Consider the following 16,645-nt stretch of genomic DNA (forward strand, 5'->3'; position numbering starts at 1 on the left):
TATGCAACTTACGCAAATCACAAGATATCCTTAATCCAATCGCAAAATCCGAAGGCACACGGTAGACAAAGCTTAAGCCGAATTGGATTTTGTTTTACATTGTCGAAAACATACCTTTATCAGTCGCACGTCTTTCGGTGAGGATCAGTTAGGCCATAGATACGGTCAACACGTGACCATAAGAAAACTGTGTGTGGGGAAAGTATAATCGCAATAAAACATTGATGAAGAAAAAAGAGCGAAGTTTTCTTCTTCTTCGTTCGTAGCACGGCCGTCGGTTAGTTGAGGTTCGATACGTGTGACAGGCGTTCGCTTTTCCATTAACACTGGGAGCGTATGTAAATGAAGTAACCTTAATTGTTCCCCTTTTTCCGACCGCATCATTAATAATAATTTCATGAAAGTCATTCCTTTGGCAAAACACCCTTCCCATGTACAACAACAGGCGTATGAATTGGAATTTATTACCCAGCATTAAACGCAATCAAAGGCATCGAGGTCAAATACTTTGCGGAAAGATTTACCTGGCGATATCCTACCATAGAGAGCACGTTTCATAAAGGAAAGGATTTTTGCGCTGAAAGTAGTGTCATCATGTGAAAAATAGGTAAACGGATGTTAGATAGCTAGCAACATTTATATTCATTTTCTCCTGTTTTCGATTAGCTGAATATCACATCGACATCAAACGTTTCAATGTGCGTTAAATACTTTGGTCATTAAGTGTGGTGGTATGTGTAAGACTGTGTGTGTTATGTTGGTTCGAGGCTTCGAGCCAGCAGTTTGTGTACTCTTTAATACTATATCATGGGTGCACATTATTTTGAGAGGTATCTGCCTGCCTCTCTGTTAAGTCTGCATAAGGCCGTTGTTTCCTGTTTGAAGTCGTTTCTGGCTGAGGATTTAAACTTTAGCGGTCTTACCCATAAACATAATAGTTCCTTGCGGGTCTTGCAGCGCGTACAAGAATGGGTGATCTGCTGCGAACGTTATTGGCATTACGAAGGAACACGCCACGAACATCATACCTGGTTGAACGATAGAAATGCACACGAAGCAAGTATTGCATTAAATTCGTTACTCACTAATACATTACGGTATTAAATATAATTCATTAAATGGGGTTTTAGTTACCAGATTTCGGGCTTTTGAATTGTGTTTTCTCATAACGCAAATCACATTAAATCCTCAGCCAATTTATACCAGATTTTAAGACATTTTGCACGCTTTTCCCATGAAAAATACAGTCTTTTCCCGGGACATTAGCGCGTATAGGAACGGATGATCCACAGTAAATTTCACAGGCTCGGAGATGATCATACAGAATGTCGCCATAATCATACCTAGAGGAGCAAATAAAGGGGTAGAACAAAAGTTCGCTCGGTTAGCAAAAAAAAGTACAGGGACTTAAGCTGGTAAGTGAACAAGTGCCTAATAATAGCGAAAAGCAAAAAAAAAAAGGAAAATAGAGATGTGTGCTTTAGTCCAGTTGTAGTGTCCCAGTTAGTGAAGCGTTTTTTGTTGTTAGCGGTAGAGGTAGAGGATTGGAAACCCCTCCCGATAAGACAAATGTTTAACAAATTTTATTTATTTCGTTCCTCAGTGTTAGGGACTGAGACTAGGAGGGGAAAGCTTTGGGGACCATCTCCAATAACCCTAATAGACGCTGTAATGGCTGGAGGCATGCTACATGGATGCCCAACAAAATGTTGATCTACCTAGTGCTGTTGTACTGATAGGTGTTCATACCTGTTGAAGTGATCCTAAACATCACCTACCTTGGTTCAGAAAGCAGCACTGACAACAACATTGATATCATATGCGCAAGAGTGTTGTGTGCCAACTGGCTAATACCGAAGCCCGAGGAAACTTGACTGCTTTCCTAATAAGGTAGGAACTGATACTAGCTCTTTGGATCCTACAGGTCCTTCTACCCAACTCCTTTCCCCAATCCCCAAATTTCTTCCGATCTTTCCCCGCCGCATATCCAAGCTTGGGTTGGGATATTCCTCAACCCCTTGGGCGGAGGAACAAGAGGGAGGGAGGAGAGAGCAAACTCCTACGAGGCCCCCACGAGCGACGCTTGATTCCTTTCTCGATGTATGAAGCCAGCCATTTAATACGCCTCTAAGGTTGGAATATGTCCAAAACCTACGGACTTCTCTTATTCTCAGCATTGGGTAGGGCCCCTGATGTATGAAAGGACAGAAGTGGAGCCACTACAGTCACAAACTGTGCGAGTCGTATGGGCTGGTCCTAAGCGGAGCTTCAGCTACACCAGTGATTATCTAGATACACTCAGTAGCATTAAACACATGACGATGATGATAATTATTGATGACAAGAGTGTAAGCAAACAAAACAAGGCAATGAGTACGGCGCATCTCAGTGCATCGGTAAGGTTCGCAGCGGGTCAGGTGTGCAGATTGCTTTCTGTGGTCGAATCTGTGTGTGTCTTATGAAGGTTTACCTATAGGCCTTGAGGCGGTTTTGGAGCCCGTTTAGTATTAATTCCTTGTAGTTTTACAGCGACATTTTTGTTTCAATTTTTACTCAGATTTAAACTTGGAAAACTTGTATTGATTGAAAAACGCTGTAGTAGATGTATCGAAAGCAGTGGTTTAAAAATCGGACATAAAATTGATCTTATTCCATAGCCCGTCGCTGTTGGTGGTAGGGATAAGTGTAAAGACAGTTCTCTTCTTGGCCTAATGACCTCCTGCCATACCTGCCATTTCTGACTCACTTGACCTAATGATAGCACGTAGTTGGATAATCAAGTCCTCACTACGAGGGGTTCGGGTCCTGATGGGATTTGTACCCCGTTCCTGACGTGTGAAAAATGGCGCCATTGCCGCCCAAGACAGTTATTTGGTATTAACCGGTAATTGAAAAGCCCACTAGAAACAGATGAGCTTGGTTTTTTGTAGCCCAGTAATCTAAAATTATTATCTCCAAATATTCTCTTGCTTCAGTTAGAAGGGCTTGGCCGTATCACTATCTATACATCATCGTCATACTAATAAAAAGACAGGGGGGATCAATCAATGTGAAGCAAAACCTTCCAGCCGAAACAAATTCATCCCCAGGGTTTAAATTGCTGTTAAGAAATTCAAAAAACTCCGAATGTGATTCTGATTCATGCATTTGAATCACGCCGACACAGTTCTGTAATGCGAATGATACATCGATGCTAGCAAATGTGTCACTGCCGATAACGATAGAAACGATCTGTCTGTTTGTCGCAAGCGAGCGTTCAAATGTGTTCAAGCCCCCCCTATCGTGTGTTTATCACAGTCCACACCGGGCTATTGGGCAAAGGGTGTAAAAAACAGGGTGCGTTGTTGTGAGCATCTGTTTTCGTAGGCATTGCAACAAGTCCGCTTACATTCAATACGAAGAAACGCGAAGATGTGCCGCTAAAAATAAAGTACCACTGTAATTTAGATCGTGTGTGTTGCCCCGTGAGAAGCAAGATTCCCAGAACGGTTAGGCAAAGGCAGCAAAAACACTGCAAGAGTTATTTGTTTACTCCTCAGCTTCGCGTACCATACCGGGCTGTTTAGCTATTAAGACGCTTGTGATGTGCTGCATCCCAAACAGAAGTGCTTAATTTGATTTTTTTAAGTAGCCAATCGGGTAGGTGGATGAGATCATACCGTCCCCGATTTGTTTTCAAAGTATTGGCTGCCTGTTTAAAGTACCAGACATTTAGGTTACACAGTCTGGCTGCTTATGATATGGTATGGCAGCACTTCTATCCAAGATAATCATTCCGGTGTTTCGCGATAGCAAAGGGAGCGATGATTAAATTTGAAGCCGTAGTAAAACGTCTAGTTATCGATAAGCTTAAATCCGTAGCATTAGTCAGTTGAGATTGGGGGCTTAGTGCGTGGATTAAAGAAATGCATCAGCTCGTGCCCGGTTGCATTTGTTAGGCAATGAGGTGTGTGCAGTTAACGCCACTCCTTGTACGGGGAAAATGGGTTTGGTTTTATTGCAGGTAGACCTAGCTGCACCTAACAGTCTGATATGCGCGGACGCAGAGATTGGCAAGCGTCTTAACTGGCTAACACCACTTCCGTCCAGGGAGATTAAATCTTTACGGACCAGGCATCAATCGGTCATGTTGAAAGCCGGTCGGCAGTCGAAAAGCAGCGCAACAAAGAGGAAGAAGGAACAAAATGAACCCCATCTGCGCGATACACGACGGGATACACCGTACAAGCTTCATTGCATGAAGAGTTTGCAATCAAACACTTGTGTGCTTCATTTATTTGAGATAATGTTTCGATTAATACTATATTGTATCACGTGGTGTGGGTCGGTCGCGTACATTCTCTCGAAACAAAAGAAGGGTAACGCTGGTCGCCACCCTAAGCATCAACCTTTGCCACGCGCCCCACAAAGTAGACCATCTGCTGATGTCTCAAGAGGTAAAGGAACGGATGGTCGACCGTGAAGTACGGATGCATCGGCATGCAGCGCATCATCATGATCATACCTGCTCCGCGAACGTTATCCCCCGGTCACGTGCGATGATCGTGCCATGTGAAGAAAAAGGAAAAGAAAAGAAGAAACGGAAAGTGATAAGAAAGGACACTGTGGCATGATGTGGGCATAGGTAGGCAAACGAATGCCGAGGGTTTTCCACAAACAAAAAAAACTGTCGCTACTTCATTTAGGGAGAGTAGTAGAGGTTAAAGGGGGTGGAGCACTCTACGGGAGGAGCAAGCAGGCGAGTGTAAGTAGGAGTCACAACATTACTAAACCAAAGTACGTCCAGAACCGGGGACCAGATAAAACAACCCTATGAATAACAACAAGCGGGCCTTACAAAACGACGAGGCACTGATTAGAGCAGCAGACCTAGATAACGTGCAACAGGTTGGCCGCCCTGCGATTTACAACTCATCGCGGCGATTTACTTCGGTGACGTCGGATTGATCGGGTTTTACGTAGCGGCCAATGAAGGCAGTCTGCCGCGAACTGCCCATCAACAAAACATACAAGAACGGGTGGTCTAGGCGAACTTTGAGCCGATTTATGAGGGCTCGCTTGACACGTACAACAGCCGCTACAAAGGAAAAGGAACACCGAGAGAAAGATAGAGTTGCCTGGCGGTCGCTTGGGGGAGGGATGGGATGACGCTATCCAACACCGTGGGGGATAAACGATAAAGCTGGCGATTCTTACCGGTTGCGGCGGCTGCTTCAGTTCCTTCCTCGTTCACCTCGATGAACGCTTTGTGGACCACCTTGGACACCTTCAGTGGTTCGTTTTCTTCCAACAGGTCGGGGAATTCGGCCGAGTCACTGAACATTCGGCCCATGCCGAGCTGTGGAGTAGACGGAGAAGCGCGGATACATGAGAAATGGACCGTGAGCCGGTTTGCATTCGAGCACTTACCGCTTTCAGATCGTCGTTCAGGTCGCGGGTAAATTCGATCTTGAACTTGGGCAGAAACACCTCGACCTCCTGCTTGTGCATTTGGGACGTCAGGTCGGCAAAATCGAGGCTGGGAAGTTTCTCCTCCAGTGCCGCCAGTCCCGTTCGCGCGTTGGGAAGCAGTATCAGCATCGTCATGTCGCTGGCACCGTACGTCAGCTCCAGGGCCGAGAAGCCGTGCTGTTCGAAGTTGTTGTAGGCGAAGTGTTTCTTAATGTTCATCATCGGCACGTTTTTCGATTCTGTCTCGCTCGTCCAAAACGGAAACGGACGCGTGAGCTGCGGATCGAACTGGTACGTCCAGGTACCCTTGAAGTGTACCGCATTGACCAGCACCATCCGGGACAGCTCATCCAACGCGTCCGGCGAGATGAGATCCTTAATCTTGTTGTTCGTTTTCTGCTCTACCCATCCGTTTATCTTTTTGGCGGCCACCTCACTCTCGGCGAAGTTGACCGCTTCCGCCTCCGACTGGAAGCTCTCGGTGGCGATCGCATTGAACGCGCTCTTGATCGCGTAATCCTGCATAACGTAAACCTTGTTCGCCACGTTCACCGTACTGTCGGTGGCGAGCCGTGTCATGAGCCGGCGATAGTTATCGGCCACGGTTTGCTTCTCGTTCGGTGTTCCGTACTGCAGCACGGAGTACATTTCTTCGGCCGTCGGACCGGAAGCGCCCATCGCGGCCAGCGAAAGACACGCGCCGATCGAGAACGGGGAAATGACCACATTCTCTCCCACAGTTTTCGCACTTATTGCCTGCAAACAGGGATGAGATCATGGGTTTCACACAAAAACACTCAGTGAGTCAGGTGAAAGAAATTGGCGAGACGCTTACCTGGTACAGCTTGGTTGCGAAGCTGTTCGACTGTCCGACAAACTGCGCATCAAGAGTGTTGCTATCGGCCATGGTGTGTAACAAATTGTTGGTTATCTCTGCTTGATTTGAGACGTGTGCTTGTATTGATTGGACGATGGCAAGTAGCAGTAACACTGTCAGAGCTGGGAGTGGCGAACCGAACCGTCGTGAACCGTACACTGCGAGCGGGTTGAAGGTTATTTTGGGACTGGAATTAAATGCTATCCAACATAGGCGCTATATACTACGGTGGGTGGGTGATGCGTGCACACTCACTCACTTACTTGCGTACGATGACTCATCGGCCTGCAGAGTTCGATGGTGGTGTGTTGGTTCGCCGGTGGTGTTGTTTGGTAGGCCGGCAATTTTGATTATTTTCTTCTTTTTTTTTCGGTGGACTTACGTTACCCACACTGTCACAGGGAATGCTCTTATGCTTATGTGGAATGCTATGAAAACGGAAGAAGAGCGGTTGAAGGTTAGTTAACGCACACCAAAGCTGTTTTTAGCCGAATGGCGCGCGATGAGCACAACATACACAGTATACATACACAGCTGGTCGTTTGTTTGTTTTGAATGTATGCTGATGACGTTTGGCGATGCGTATGGTGGGCCCTGTATATACTACTGAGTTGAAAATCTTCTGTCTGAAGAAAACAATTTTTGCACAATGGTCGTACATAGACCATTTCTCCAACGGTTATTTTTGCACTAAACTTAATAAATTAATAGAAAATGTTTAGTTATCAGCTGGCAAGGGCAGACACGCTGATTTTACACCGTTTGCTGTCTCTCCTTTTGGCGAAGCCCTTACTTGTGGTTAACGCGAGGAATTTTGTGCGAAACTCCTTACGCCAGTCTCCTTATAACGACGTCCCTAATAAGAAACCCCTAATATGAGGCCCCAACTCGAGGCCTCTACTACGGTCCCACTACATACGATGGCACTTATACGTGGAAGTGGACGGGCGGCCCTTGGCGGCCGCGTATTCTCTGCTCACCCCGTATGATCCGTCACTAAGGTTATTCTTCGGTAACAGCTCAGGCAGTCAAAGTCAGTCCTCGCTGTCTGGGGAACGACCCAGATGAGATTTGGACCCAGGTTCTGTGACGTGTGAGATCGGCGCTGCTGTCGCATCTACCACCGAGGCACCCAATACGATGGACTATTCCGAGCTTTTCAGATAGGGAGTCAGAAAGAGGCGAACGAAGTCTCGAAGTCCCAAAGCCTCTATAAATAAACGAAAAAAAAACTTGTTGGATCTGATAGTTATTGGATGTGATGATGTTGTGGTCGGTTTGAGTATGCTACTATTTAGTAGCTGCAAATAGAAGAGCGATGCAGTACTGTGAAAACTAAAAAATTGTAACGAGCAGGGGTGATAAAGCTAGATTAAAAATGGACAAATGGAACCATGGAACTGAGGATTTTTAAAGCGGTTGTTGATTTTGTCAGTATTGATGAATTTGTACCCCGTTGTATCTCGTTGTCAAGTGGAATCTGTTTAAAATCTAACTCCATAGATTTGGAGCAAATTATACACAGTACTTCAAACCCAGACTTCTTGTAATCGAACAATTAGTGAACATTATGGACGGTATGAATACTCGCAAGAAAGATACTTTAAACGAGATTTCTAAGAGGCCATATAACAAAAAAATATATTAAGTCTTACAACTTACCAAGCAGTTTTATTGATTTTTTTAGAGCCAAATAAAACATTGAAGCTTTTACTTTTATTTAACAAGCTTAATTTATGTGAAACATATAACCGAACTTTGCTAAACTCCAAACCTATGCAAGTTGTACGAGTTGTAGAATATAATGCCGATTTTACGTTCTCCAAGCTTCTGGGCTCTTATGGTGCTAATTATTGTTGTCAGTAGACGAGGAACACTAGTAGTTGTTAGATCATTGGCAATTAGAACTATACAAGGAACAGAACTCATATTGCTGCTTAGATATATAATTAACAAGATCACTCATGCAAATGATTTCTTTTCACACATTTAATTTGATTCAATTTATCGGTCAGAATTTTCAGAAATGAATTGACTGAAATTCTTCGAAAAACAGCTTGATGTCGATTAATTTTGCTTATCATTATAACGAACTGTAAATATGGTTGAAATTGAGAATATGGTTAGATTCCAATCCCGAACGGGCTGTGCCTCACATACTGAACTAAACCAAACTGCTGCCTTTATTACCTTCCAAAGGTTTCACCAAGAAAACGATTTTCAGGACGTCACAATCATCAATTCGGGATTTGGTTGTGATCTTGATCATAAGGCAATTATCGCTGCTCCCATAGAATCAAAATTATAAATACTAGCTTTTTTTGATACTAATATTAACAGCATCGTAGATTCCTCTGTTGCCATTATTCAAATAATACTGAACACGTTCCAGTGAACTGATCGCACGTGGATATCGGACAACCAACCAGCCTTGTTAAGTGGTGCTTGTTTGAGCTGGTACGATGTTTTTAAAAGTTTTGTTTGACTGTGGGCATTTTACGCCTGCACAAACATACTCTCCACGCACTTCCCACGAACGAAGTAAACAAAGCAATGTGTCGGACGCCTCGTTGCGCTCGTTTCGTGTCTGCGGAAAGCTAGCCGGAGATGCTTTCCACACGTTTAGCTAAAAAAAAGAAAGAAAGGAAACGAAAAGCAAAGTTTTGTCAAAAAGTTTTAATTTACGTTACAGGAAGGGCAAGAAAATAAGCTCACTGGCAAACCGGGCCGCTGGGTTGTTGCCTAACGACGATGCCTTACCTTGTCCGCGCTTTGCTTCGCCGGCTTATCAAACGGTCGCGATGGAGGCAGGATCGCTTATAACAATGTACGTACCGTGGAAAGTATGTTGTAAATTTAGTACAGCGAACTCCTAATTGCCAGCAATTGATGTTCACTGGTACGCGTTTGTCTCGTAGTCAGCAGCAGCAAAGCAGTGGGGCAAACGGTTGGTTGGTCTGGCGTCGTTGGCATGACTATATGGCGCGTAGATATCCGTGGAAGAATAACAGGCCGGAAAAACAATGCCGGTGAAAATGAGGCTCGGGCACGGTTTCACATTCAAAGCGATGCAAAATTGTTTGCGAAAGATCTTTTCGATTTGCGGCGCCCCAAAACAGCACGGGACCATGGGCCGGGGGTTTGCTAGATCATCTGGTAAGAAATCAGATAAAATAAAAAGCTTGCTCATACGGGGGACCGGGCAGGGGAAAGGCATCTGGAGGGCGTGTGGGGCTTGAAGCGACTTTCTGTCAAAATTTCTTTGTATCTGAGCTGGTGTATAGGTTTGGGGGTTGATAAAATCAACAAAGGAGTTGCGAATTGGCTTCCCGCTTTTCCGTGTTCTACCGCTTATCAACATATCGTTAGCGTTGGTGTGAGGTGAGCAAACGCAGGTTACGGAGGGAAACGGACGGTGCGAACGAGCTTATACGATGATTGCGATAATTTGGGAAATAATTGTAAGCCAAAGGACTGCCAAAGCCGCCGAATGTTGTTGAGCAGCGTTTGGATAGCAAAAGGGGAATTCGTAAAAGCAAACACCGTTTAGCAGGATGAGTGTCGTCAGGATCGGTACAACGAGCAGAGACATTAAAACCATGTTACTTATTAGGGTGTTTCGTGTTTCAAGCGGTTCATTGCATGAAACTACGTGTATGGATTTACGCATAGATTTCGTTGATTGCATCGTGTTTGTTTTATAGGATTTCTATTCCTTTGTGTCGAAGCCTGGAACCATTGTTGAATAGGAGTTATGATTTTTACGATTCTAGCTATGTACTGTTCATTTTGCTGATTTTTTTCAGCATTTTCAGAGTTCTAATTGAATTGTGAAGAATTAGAAACTAATGGATTTTTTATATTTAAAGGTGAATTGGTATGTATCTGTTATTAACAAATTCAAGCAATTCAATTCAGCAATTCTAGTGTTTTTTACGATTAAAAAATATTCAAAAGCTCTCTTATAATTTTCAACCATACATTTTCCTTAAAAATAGAACAAAAGTACCAGGAAATTCTTCCTGGTAGCAATTTCGTTGTATTGGTGATTTTGAAATGAATTTTATATCTTTCAAAGCGCATTGCAGATTAATTCGAATTCATACAATTGTATGAATTTATTATTCCTTATTTTTATTTATTTATTTATTTATTAAGTATGACGGTCCGATGCCGTATTGTTACCACCACATATGGAGACTTTGAATTAAATTAACAGTTGACACAACACGCTAACACAAACACAATTAACTAGACATTTCGTCCTAGTTATTTGCCATATCCCGGGCATGCTCGGTTGTGACGGAAGATGGGTGGTTATTGTCCATTTCTATTGTGTGGGTGTGTGTGTTGTAGGTTTTTTTGGTCCGGATCTATTGCTGTGGCTATGGCTTCGATGGGGGTTGGTTTGTTCCGGTTGTCTATTGTGGGTCTGGACTGAAACAAACAAGCACAATTATTTGGACAAACATGAAATTTCTGCGTGCAATGATCTCCAAGAAGCCCAGCCATGACTCAGCCCATGATCGACAAAGTCAACATCGAACTCAAAAGCGATCGGCGGATTCCATCTCGCAAGAGCAGGAGAGACTCCACTGTTTACGAGGCTGTACCCGTCGACCATTCCCGGACCCAATGCCAACACAGGTGGACCCGCTGTATCAAAGCTGGACTGACTGCAGTGTGCTCCAATGCTACATACGAAAAAGCCTGCTTCCTTTTAACGGCAGTATGGAAATCGCCCTCGAATAATATCCGCTCCGTCAACACATCCTACACACACAACAACACCGCTGCACTACATAAAACACTTAAGACAAAGACAACACAACGAATAACAAAAGGAATGGCGGATATGGATTGAAAGGATAATGGGGATGCGGAATCAAAGGATAAGACCGTTGTCTCTGGCGAATCGGAAGATGAGCCTCATGTAGGCGAGGTCCCTAGTCGCCAACACTTCTCTAATTTCTATACCCGGTCGTCTGTCGATGCTCTCGACAGATAATATTCCTTATACTAGAAGAAAATAGGAAACTACGGTTTTATTTTTTATTTTAGGCAGATTATTTATTGATTTGGATTATAATCTTTAGTGGGGAGGCCTGGTGGCAAAGACGTGTAGTGATGTAAAAATGGCTCCGCAGCTAAAGCCGGCTCCGACCATATGCAGTAGAAAGTGGAGCTTTTGTAGCCAGCACCGTACCGACGGCTTCGGAACCAGCACCGATCTGACGGCTTGAGAATCGGCTTCATACATAGCCGGTTCAAAGGATTCGAAAACACGGCTCCACAGCCACGGAAAAAAGGAAAAAATGTCTTCCTCCGATGACCTGGTCAGTTAAAAACGTTGTTTAAGTTCATGACCATTCGCAGCACCTTCTTCCAACATGCACCTCGGTTCAATTACTGGTGGAGATCACCACATCAGACATAGTTCCAGATTGACCACGTTCTCAACCATGGTACGCGAAGCACGCAGCACTATGGTACGCGAGAGACTCGGAGATATCCTGTCGGATGTGCGAGAGGTGACCGACAGGTAGAAGTGCTACTTCAACAGACACCTTAACGGAGCAGATGCAGGAGACATCAGACAAGAGAAATCTCACAAGACGGCTGACAGCGATGAGCTGGTGGCAGAACTGTTCAAGATGGGCCCGTAGAGCCTTGCCGCAATCATGCATCGGCTGATTGTCAGGATGTGGTACCCGGAAGAACTAGCGGACGAGTGGATAACAGCTGGGTGTTATTCACCCAGTGTACAAAAAGGGCGACAGACTGGACTGTGCTAACTTCCGAGCCATCACAGTCCTGAATGCTGCCTACAAGTACCGGCTGCTCGTGATAGAGCACGACTCGGAAGCAGAGAATTAGTTTACGCCGACGATCATGAGGTATTAGAGGAGTTTTGCTACCTTGGCACGATCGTAATTTCGGACAATAATGTCAGCAGCTAAATCCGATGGCGTGTTGTGGGAATCGAGTCTATTATGGGCTCCACAAACTCCTGAGATCAAGAAGACTCTTACAACGCACGAAATGCGTCGTATATCGCACACTGATACGGCCGGTAGTCATCCGCGGGCACGAGTTCTGGACTATGTTCGTGGAGGACACTAATGCTCGTGTTTGAGCAGGGCATGTGGCGAAGGAGAATGAATCACGAGCTAGCTGAGCTGTTTGGCGATGCAGACATCCTGACGGTTTCCAAAGCCGAAAAGGTACGCTGGTTGGGGCAGGTGATGAGGATGCCGGACTCATGCCCTACCAGGAAGGTGCTCGTCAGCGACCCGTTCGGCACGAGGCGTAGAGGAGCACAGCGAGCTCGTAGGGTGGATCAAGTGGAGTCAGATCTGAGGGAGATTGGATGCAGGCTGGGGTGGAGGGATGCAGCTATGGACTGTGTTGGACTGCGTTTTCCAGCGTTGAACTGTGTCCAATCCTGGAAACGGCTTGGACACCAGGCCATGTCTGTTAGACGTGCTCCATAGGAGCAGGCCAAGAAAGAAGAAACCATTTTTGTGGTACATTCTTATCAGTGATGTCAAATCGTTAATTACACTTAAACTGAAACTATCGATTTGTGAGCAATAGAGATAATATTAGCAAGAATGAGATAATATTAGATGTAGTTTGTATAAAACAGCGCCTAACGTTTTTCATACTAAAACGTCTGCCAATTGTAGTGGAGCCTAATTAAAACGAAAGGATTTTTTTATTGATTGATGCAAAATATCGATATATCCAGTGATTAAAAAAAAAATGAAACTTTTAAGAATTCAAAGGACCTGTCAAGGGCATGGACATCAAGGCATGGAAGAACAAAACTGACTGTTGGTCAATAATTAAAAATAGAAACAATCACTCGCCGAGCTAAATTTCGTCCCAACAAAAAAAAAAACAATCAGTCAGTTTTTTCCCCAGCTTCTAGGTGCGTGGATTAGCGTTTAACGTGCTGCTCTCAAGTCCAAAAATTTGATTTTCAGTCAATTGTGCAAAAGCAAGTAGCGACGGGTTTTTTGGCACTCGCGTTACAGCGGCACGAATCGAAAAACCGTCCATATTCTGGAGTATGCTTGAATGCAACAGGTACTTTTTTTGTTCAAGTTAATTGTGGCGCTTGAATGCTGCAGTGCTTTGTACAGTTTTTGTTACAGTGCGCGTTATGCTACAGGAACTGATGCATTCAAGCGTTGATTTTTATCGGTTTAGTAGTATTGGAAATCGCCAACAGGCTTTGGATGCTAACAAATTACGCTCCATTGAATTTTTGTATTGTGTTGCATTAGATTGGTCGTGAGTGTGCAGTGCCGCAGCTTTATGTGTGGATTAGAGTTTCGAGGAAGATTCAATTTCGCTACATCACTGGATGAAAATTATGTCAGCAAAGAGTGAAAAAGGAATTTAGCTGGATGGTGTGAAATCCTGCTTTTGTGTTGTCAGTATGACAATTATATTTTAACTAGATAGATTGTATAAGGCGAACTAATTAAGCCTGTTCATCCCTTTTTCCTTCACCAGCGATTAGTTACGAGAAATCGATTCTATTGTGCGGTGTAGGCCAGTTTGACACGATGCAGTCACTGCGGGAAGTTACGGTAGACATAGTAGCAAATAGGTTACATAAAATTGGCATCGGAGTCGCTCGATAACGCAACGGATAAGAGTTGGATGCCGGTCCCATATTTCGTGATAGGCTGATCCTGGCTAGAAACGCCTAGATAAAACGATGTTAATGATATTCTTTTATGTTTATGAAATATGGTGCGCGCGTGTGTGTTGCGTTATCGTAGCCGGCTGGCCCGGCTGCGTACACATAAAACGTGTGTGTGAAGCGGAGTCGTTTACGTCCGGTGCATAAAGTGCAGCAATAAAGCAATGCACCTTTTAGCGCCAGATCGACCCAATTCCGATACCTCCTTTGCTGGATGCTGCTGCTGCCTTCGAGTTGATCAGTAATTGAGTTTGGCATGGCAATTGATATCGTGTAAGGGCTGACGACATGGTGCACCGAACATTTGGAAGGGTGTGCTCTGGCGAACCGTAACGTTACTTGCCCGGTTCTGACGAGATGTAAGTAACGCATTGAGTCGGATATCGGTTGCTGTGAAGATAAATAAATTTTTCATGTCGTTAGCTCCTGGAGAAACGTTTGCTTCCTGGTCAATAATCTGTAAGTAAGAGGGCTTTGAAGTATGCTCCTCTATTTGTTTCGCACCGTCGAAGGTAAGAAACTGTTCGTTACACCTCTCAATGTCTTGTGTGTGTGTGTGCAACGATGCTGGTTTGGGCTAAGCTCGTCGGCATCATCTTCCCTGCTGCTGTTGCTAAATCTGTTCAGATATATCGGTTGCAACCATCCGAAGCGTTCGGTGCGAGCGAGCGGCAAACGTTCAACATCAGAGACTGCACGCCGGAAGTGTACCGGAAGTTCGATTCGATGATTGGTCAAAATTGGCAACTGCAACTGGGCACGCTGCAAAAGACATTGGGTTTGACTGCCTCTCCTGGTTCTGTCTGGGCAGCAGCAAACCAGCCGACCGCTGCATACCGGTGAAGTCGGTAGTGGCTGATCGTTAGTGCAATGGAATGGATTAATAATTTTCATATAAACACAAGTATGTCGTGTCGTTGGGCCATCGAAAAATCGTTTGATGAACGGGTACCGTCGTGTGCAGCTCACGACAAAGGAACACGGGTCGGTACGATTCCGCATCTACATGCATGGCAAGTGGTTTGAATTGATAGAAAAATACCTACCCAAGAGGACAGGCTCCTGTCGCCACGTGTAACTGAGCGATGGTTAGATGCTTCTGAGGAACGGTGCATCTCCCTTGCGAAAGGTGCATAAGAAAGGGTGCTATAATAAGTATTTAGAAACGTAACAACGTGCCCAGTTCGCTGGGAGAGCATATGAAGTAACGAGCTTTGTAGTGGCATTCGATATCGGGCGGGTTTATTGATTTTCGATATCGTAAAAAGCAAACTTGTTGAAACTTTGTACCATCATTCTGGTCCGGGACATTGTTGAGTGTTATTTGTATGGCGCATAAAGCCTGCTGAACTGGAACGGGATTGATATTATTTTTTGCTCAACCCATATCCGGCTTGTGGCTTTAGGATGAAAGGGAGGTGAGGTGTATTTTATAAATCTTGTGAGGAACAATGAAAAGAAAAATCTGTGTTAAAGACATAAGGATTTTCAACATGGTTGTATTGAAACTTTATTTTAAATATTCTTGACTAAAATAAGCTCTGGACGTGCAATGAAATAACAGCAAAAAGTAAGTCAGTAATAATAGTTAAAAGAACCTGTGAATGATGTGATATCCTTTTATAAAAAAATATGCAAGCCGGACCGGGGATCAAATCCCATCCGTGTACGCTGGACTGATTATGCAGCCGCGGGTAGAAGCTCGAGATGGTAGTGTCACAAAAGAAGAAATAGAAAAAGAATAATGCGTGAAAATCAAGTCACCATTTTTTTGCTTAAAATAGAAAATAAATAAACTTCACTCAATTGATGTCAATTTTTTTTAAAGAAGTCGTCAATTCGATTAATTAAGGGTAAGCTGCCTTTAAGATTAGATAACAAATGATTTTCTTTTACAACAGTATAATAGGTTGTCCTCTAGAAACTGTGATAAAAGTACAATTGTCCAACTCTAAGAGCTGATCGTTTAAAACGTGGTTCCATTGTGCACGTACGCAGCCATATTCTCTCCGATGTCAGCCGATTTCTCGGAGGACTTTTTGGCTGCGTTCATGTGCGAGAAACAGAATAAGTCAATCAAATCATGCTTGGGACGGTCCGATCGTAGACCCGACAGAACGGGGTTCAAATCCCATCGAGACTGTCTCCTCATACGCAGGACTGATTCCAGCTGCGGCTAAAATCAAAACAAGTTTTTTTTTTAAATCACAAATGGCTTTAATACACTTTAAACTGATTGACTAAGAGTCAAGAGCTTCGAAATTATAAACAGATAAAAGCATAAGATTAAACCCATCACACCTGGGATAAGGTAAATAAGGTTAAAGCAATACCACCAGGCCGTTAAATAGAAAAAAGGGGTTAAGATTGACCTCCTATTATGTGACGCACTCATACAGTCTCGTCTCGTCGAGAGACCTCCTTTTTTGTCTTGTCGTTCATGATGTCATCCGTTTGACTGGATTGTATGTGGGATAAGCTCTTCAAGCGATGCGACCTCTGCCGTTTGTGCATAAACGAAAGGAGAATTCTGCTTAAATTGTTCTTCCGATTCAACTAGGAAGATGATAATGCAGGCATTAGATCTATGTGATCAATTG

The 16,645-nt window shown here is 44.1% G+C and overlaps 1 protein-coding gene across 22 annotated transcripts; it reads right to left on the reverse strand.

Annotated features, from left to right (window-relative positions):
- Positions 1-618: 618 nt before the first annotated feature.
- LOC118512001 (serine protease inhibitor 42Dd-like) lies at positions 619-6,880 on the reverse strand. Of its 22 annotated transcripts, none has more exons than XR_004906206.1 (7): positions 6,588-6,833; positions 6,287-6,528; positions 5,410-6,207; positions 5,197-5,338; positions 4,838-5,077; positions 1,135-1,343; positions 619-1,028 (listed from the first exon to the last, which is right to left on the reverse strand). XR_004906206.1 is itself a non-coding variant. In XM_036055745.1 (6 exons), exons 1-5 carry the CDS (start codon positions 6,607-6,609, stop codon positions 4,905-4,907), a joined length of 1,377 nt encoding a protein of 458 aa, XP_035911638.1. In that variant the 5' UTR covers positions 6,610-6,833; the 3' UTR covers positions 1,212-1,343; positions 4,870-4,904. The 22 variants fall into 22 exon arrangements, 9 of the variants coding, with proteins under 9 accessions (XP_035911647.1, XP_035911640.1, XP_035911638.1 ...); XR_004906215.1 differs by lacking the exon at positions 4,838-5,077 and adding an exon at positions 6,859-6,880 and having other exon boundaries at positions 831-1,028; positions 6,287-6,486; positions 6,592-6,756; XR_004906213.1 differs by lacking the exon at positions 4,838-5,077 and adding an exon at positions 6,846-6,860 and having other exon boundaries at positions 831-1,028; positions 6,592-6,756.
- Between the last annotated feature and the right edge of the window lie 9,765 nt (positions 6,881-16,645).

Source organism: Anopheles stephensi, chromosome 3 (genome assembly GCF_013141755.1).
Source record: "Anopheles stephensi strain Indian chromosome 3, UCI_ANSTEP_V1.0, whole genome shotgun sequence".
In the NCBI taxonomy this organism is placed as follows: domain Eukaryota; kingdom Metazoa; phylum Arthropoda; class Insecta; order Diptera; family Culicidae; genus Anopheles; species Anopheles stephensi.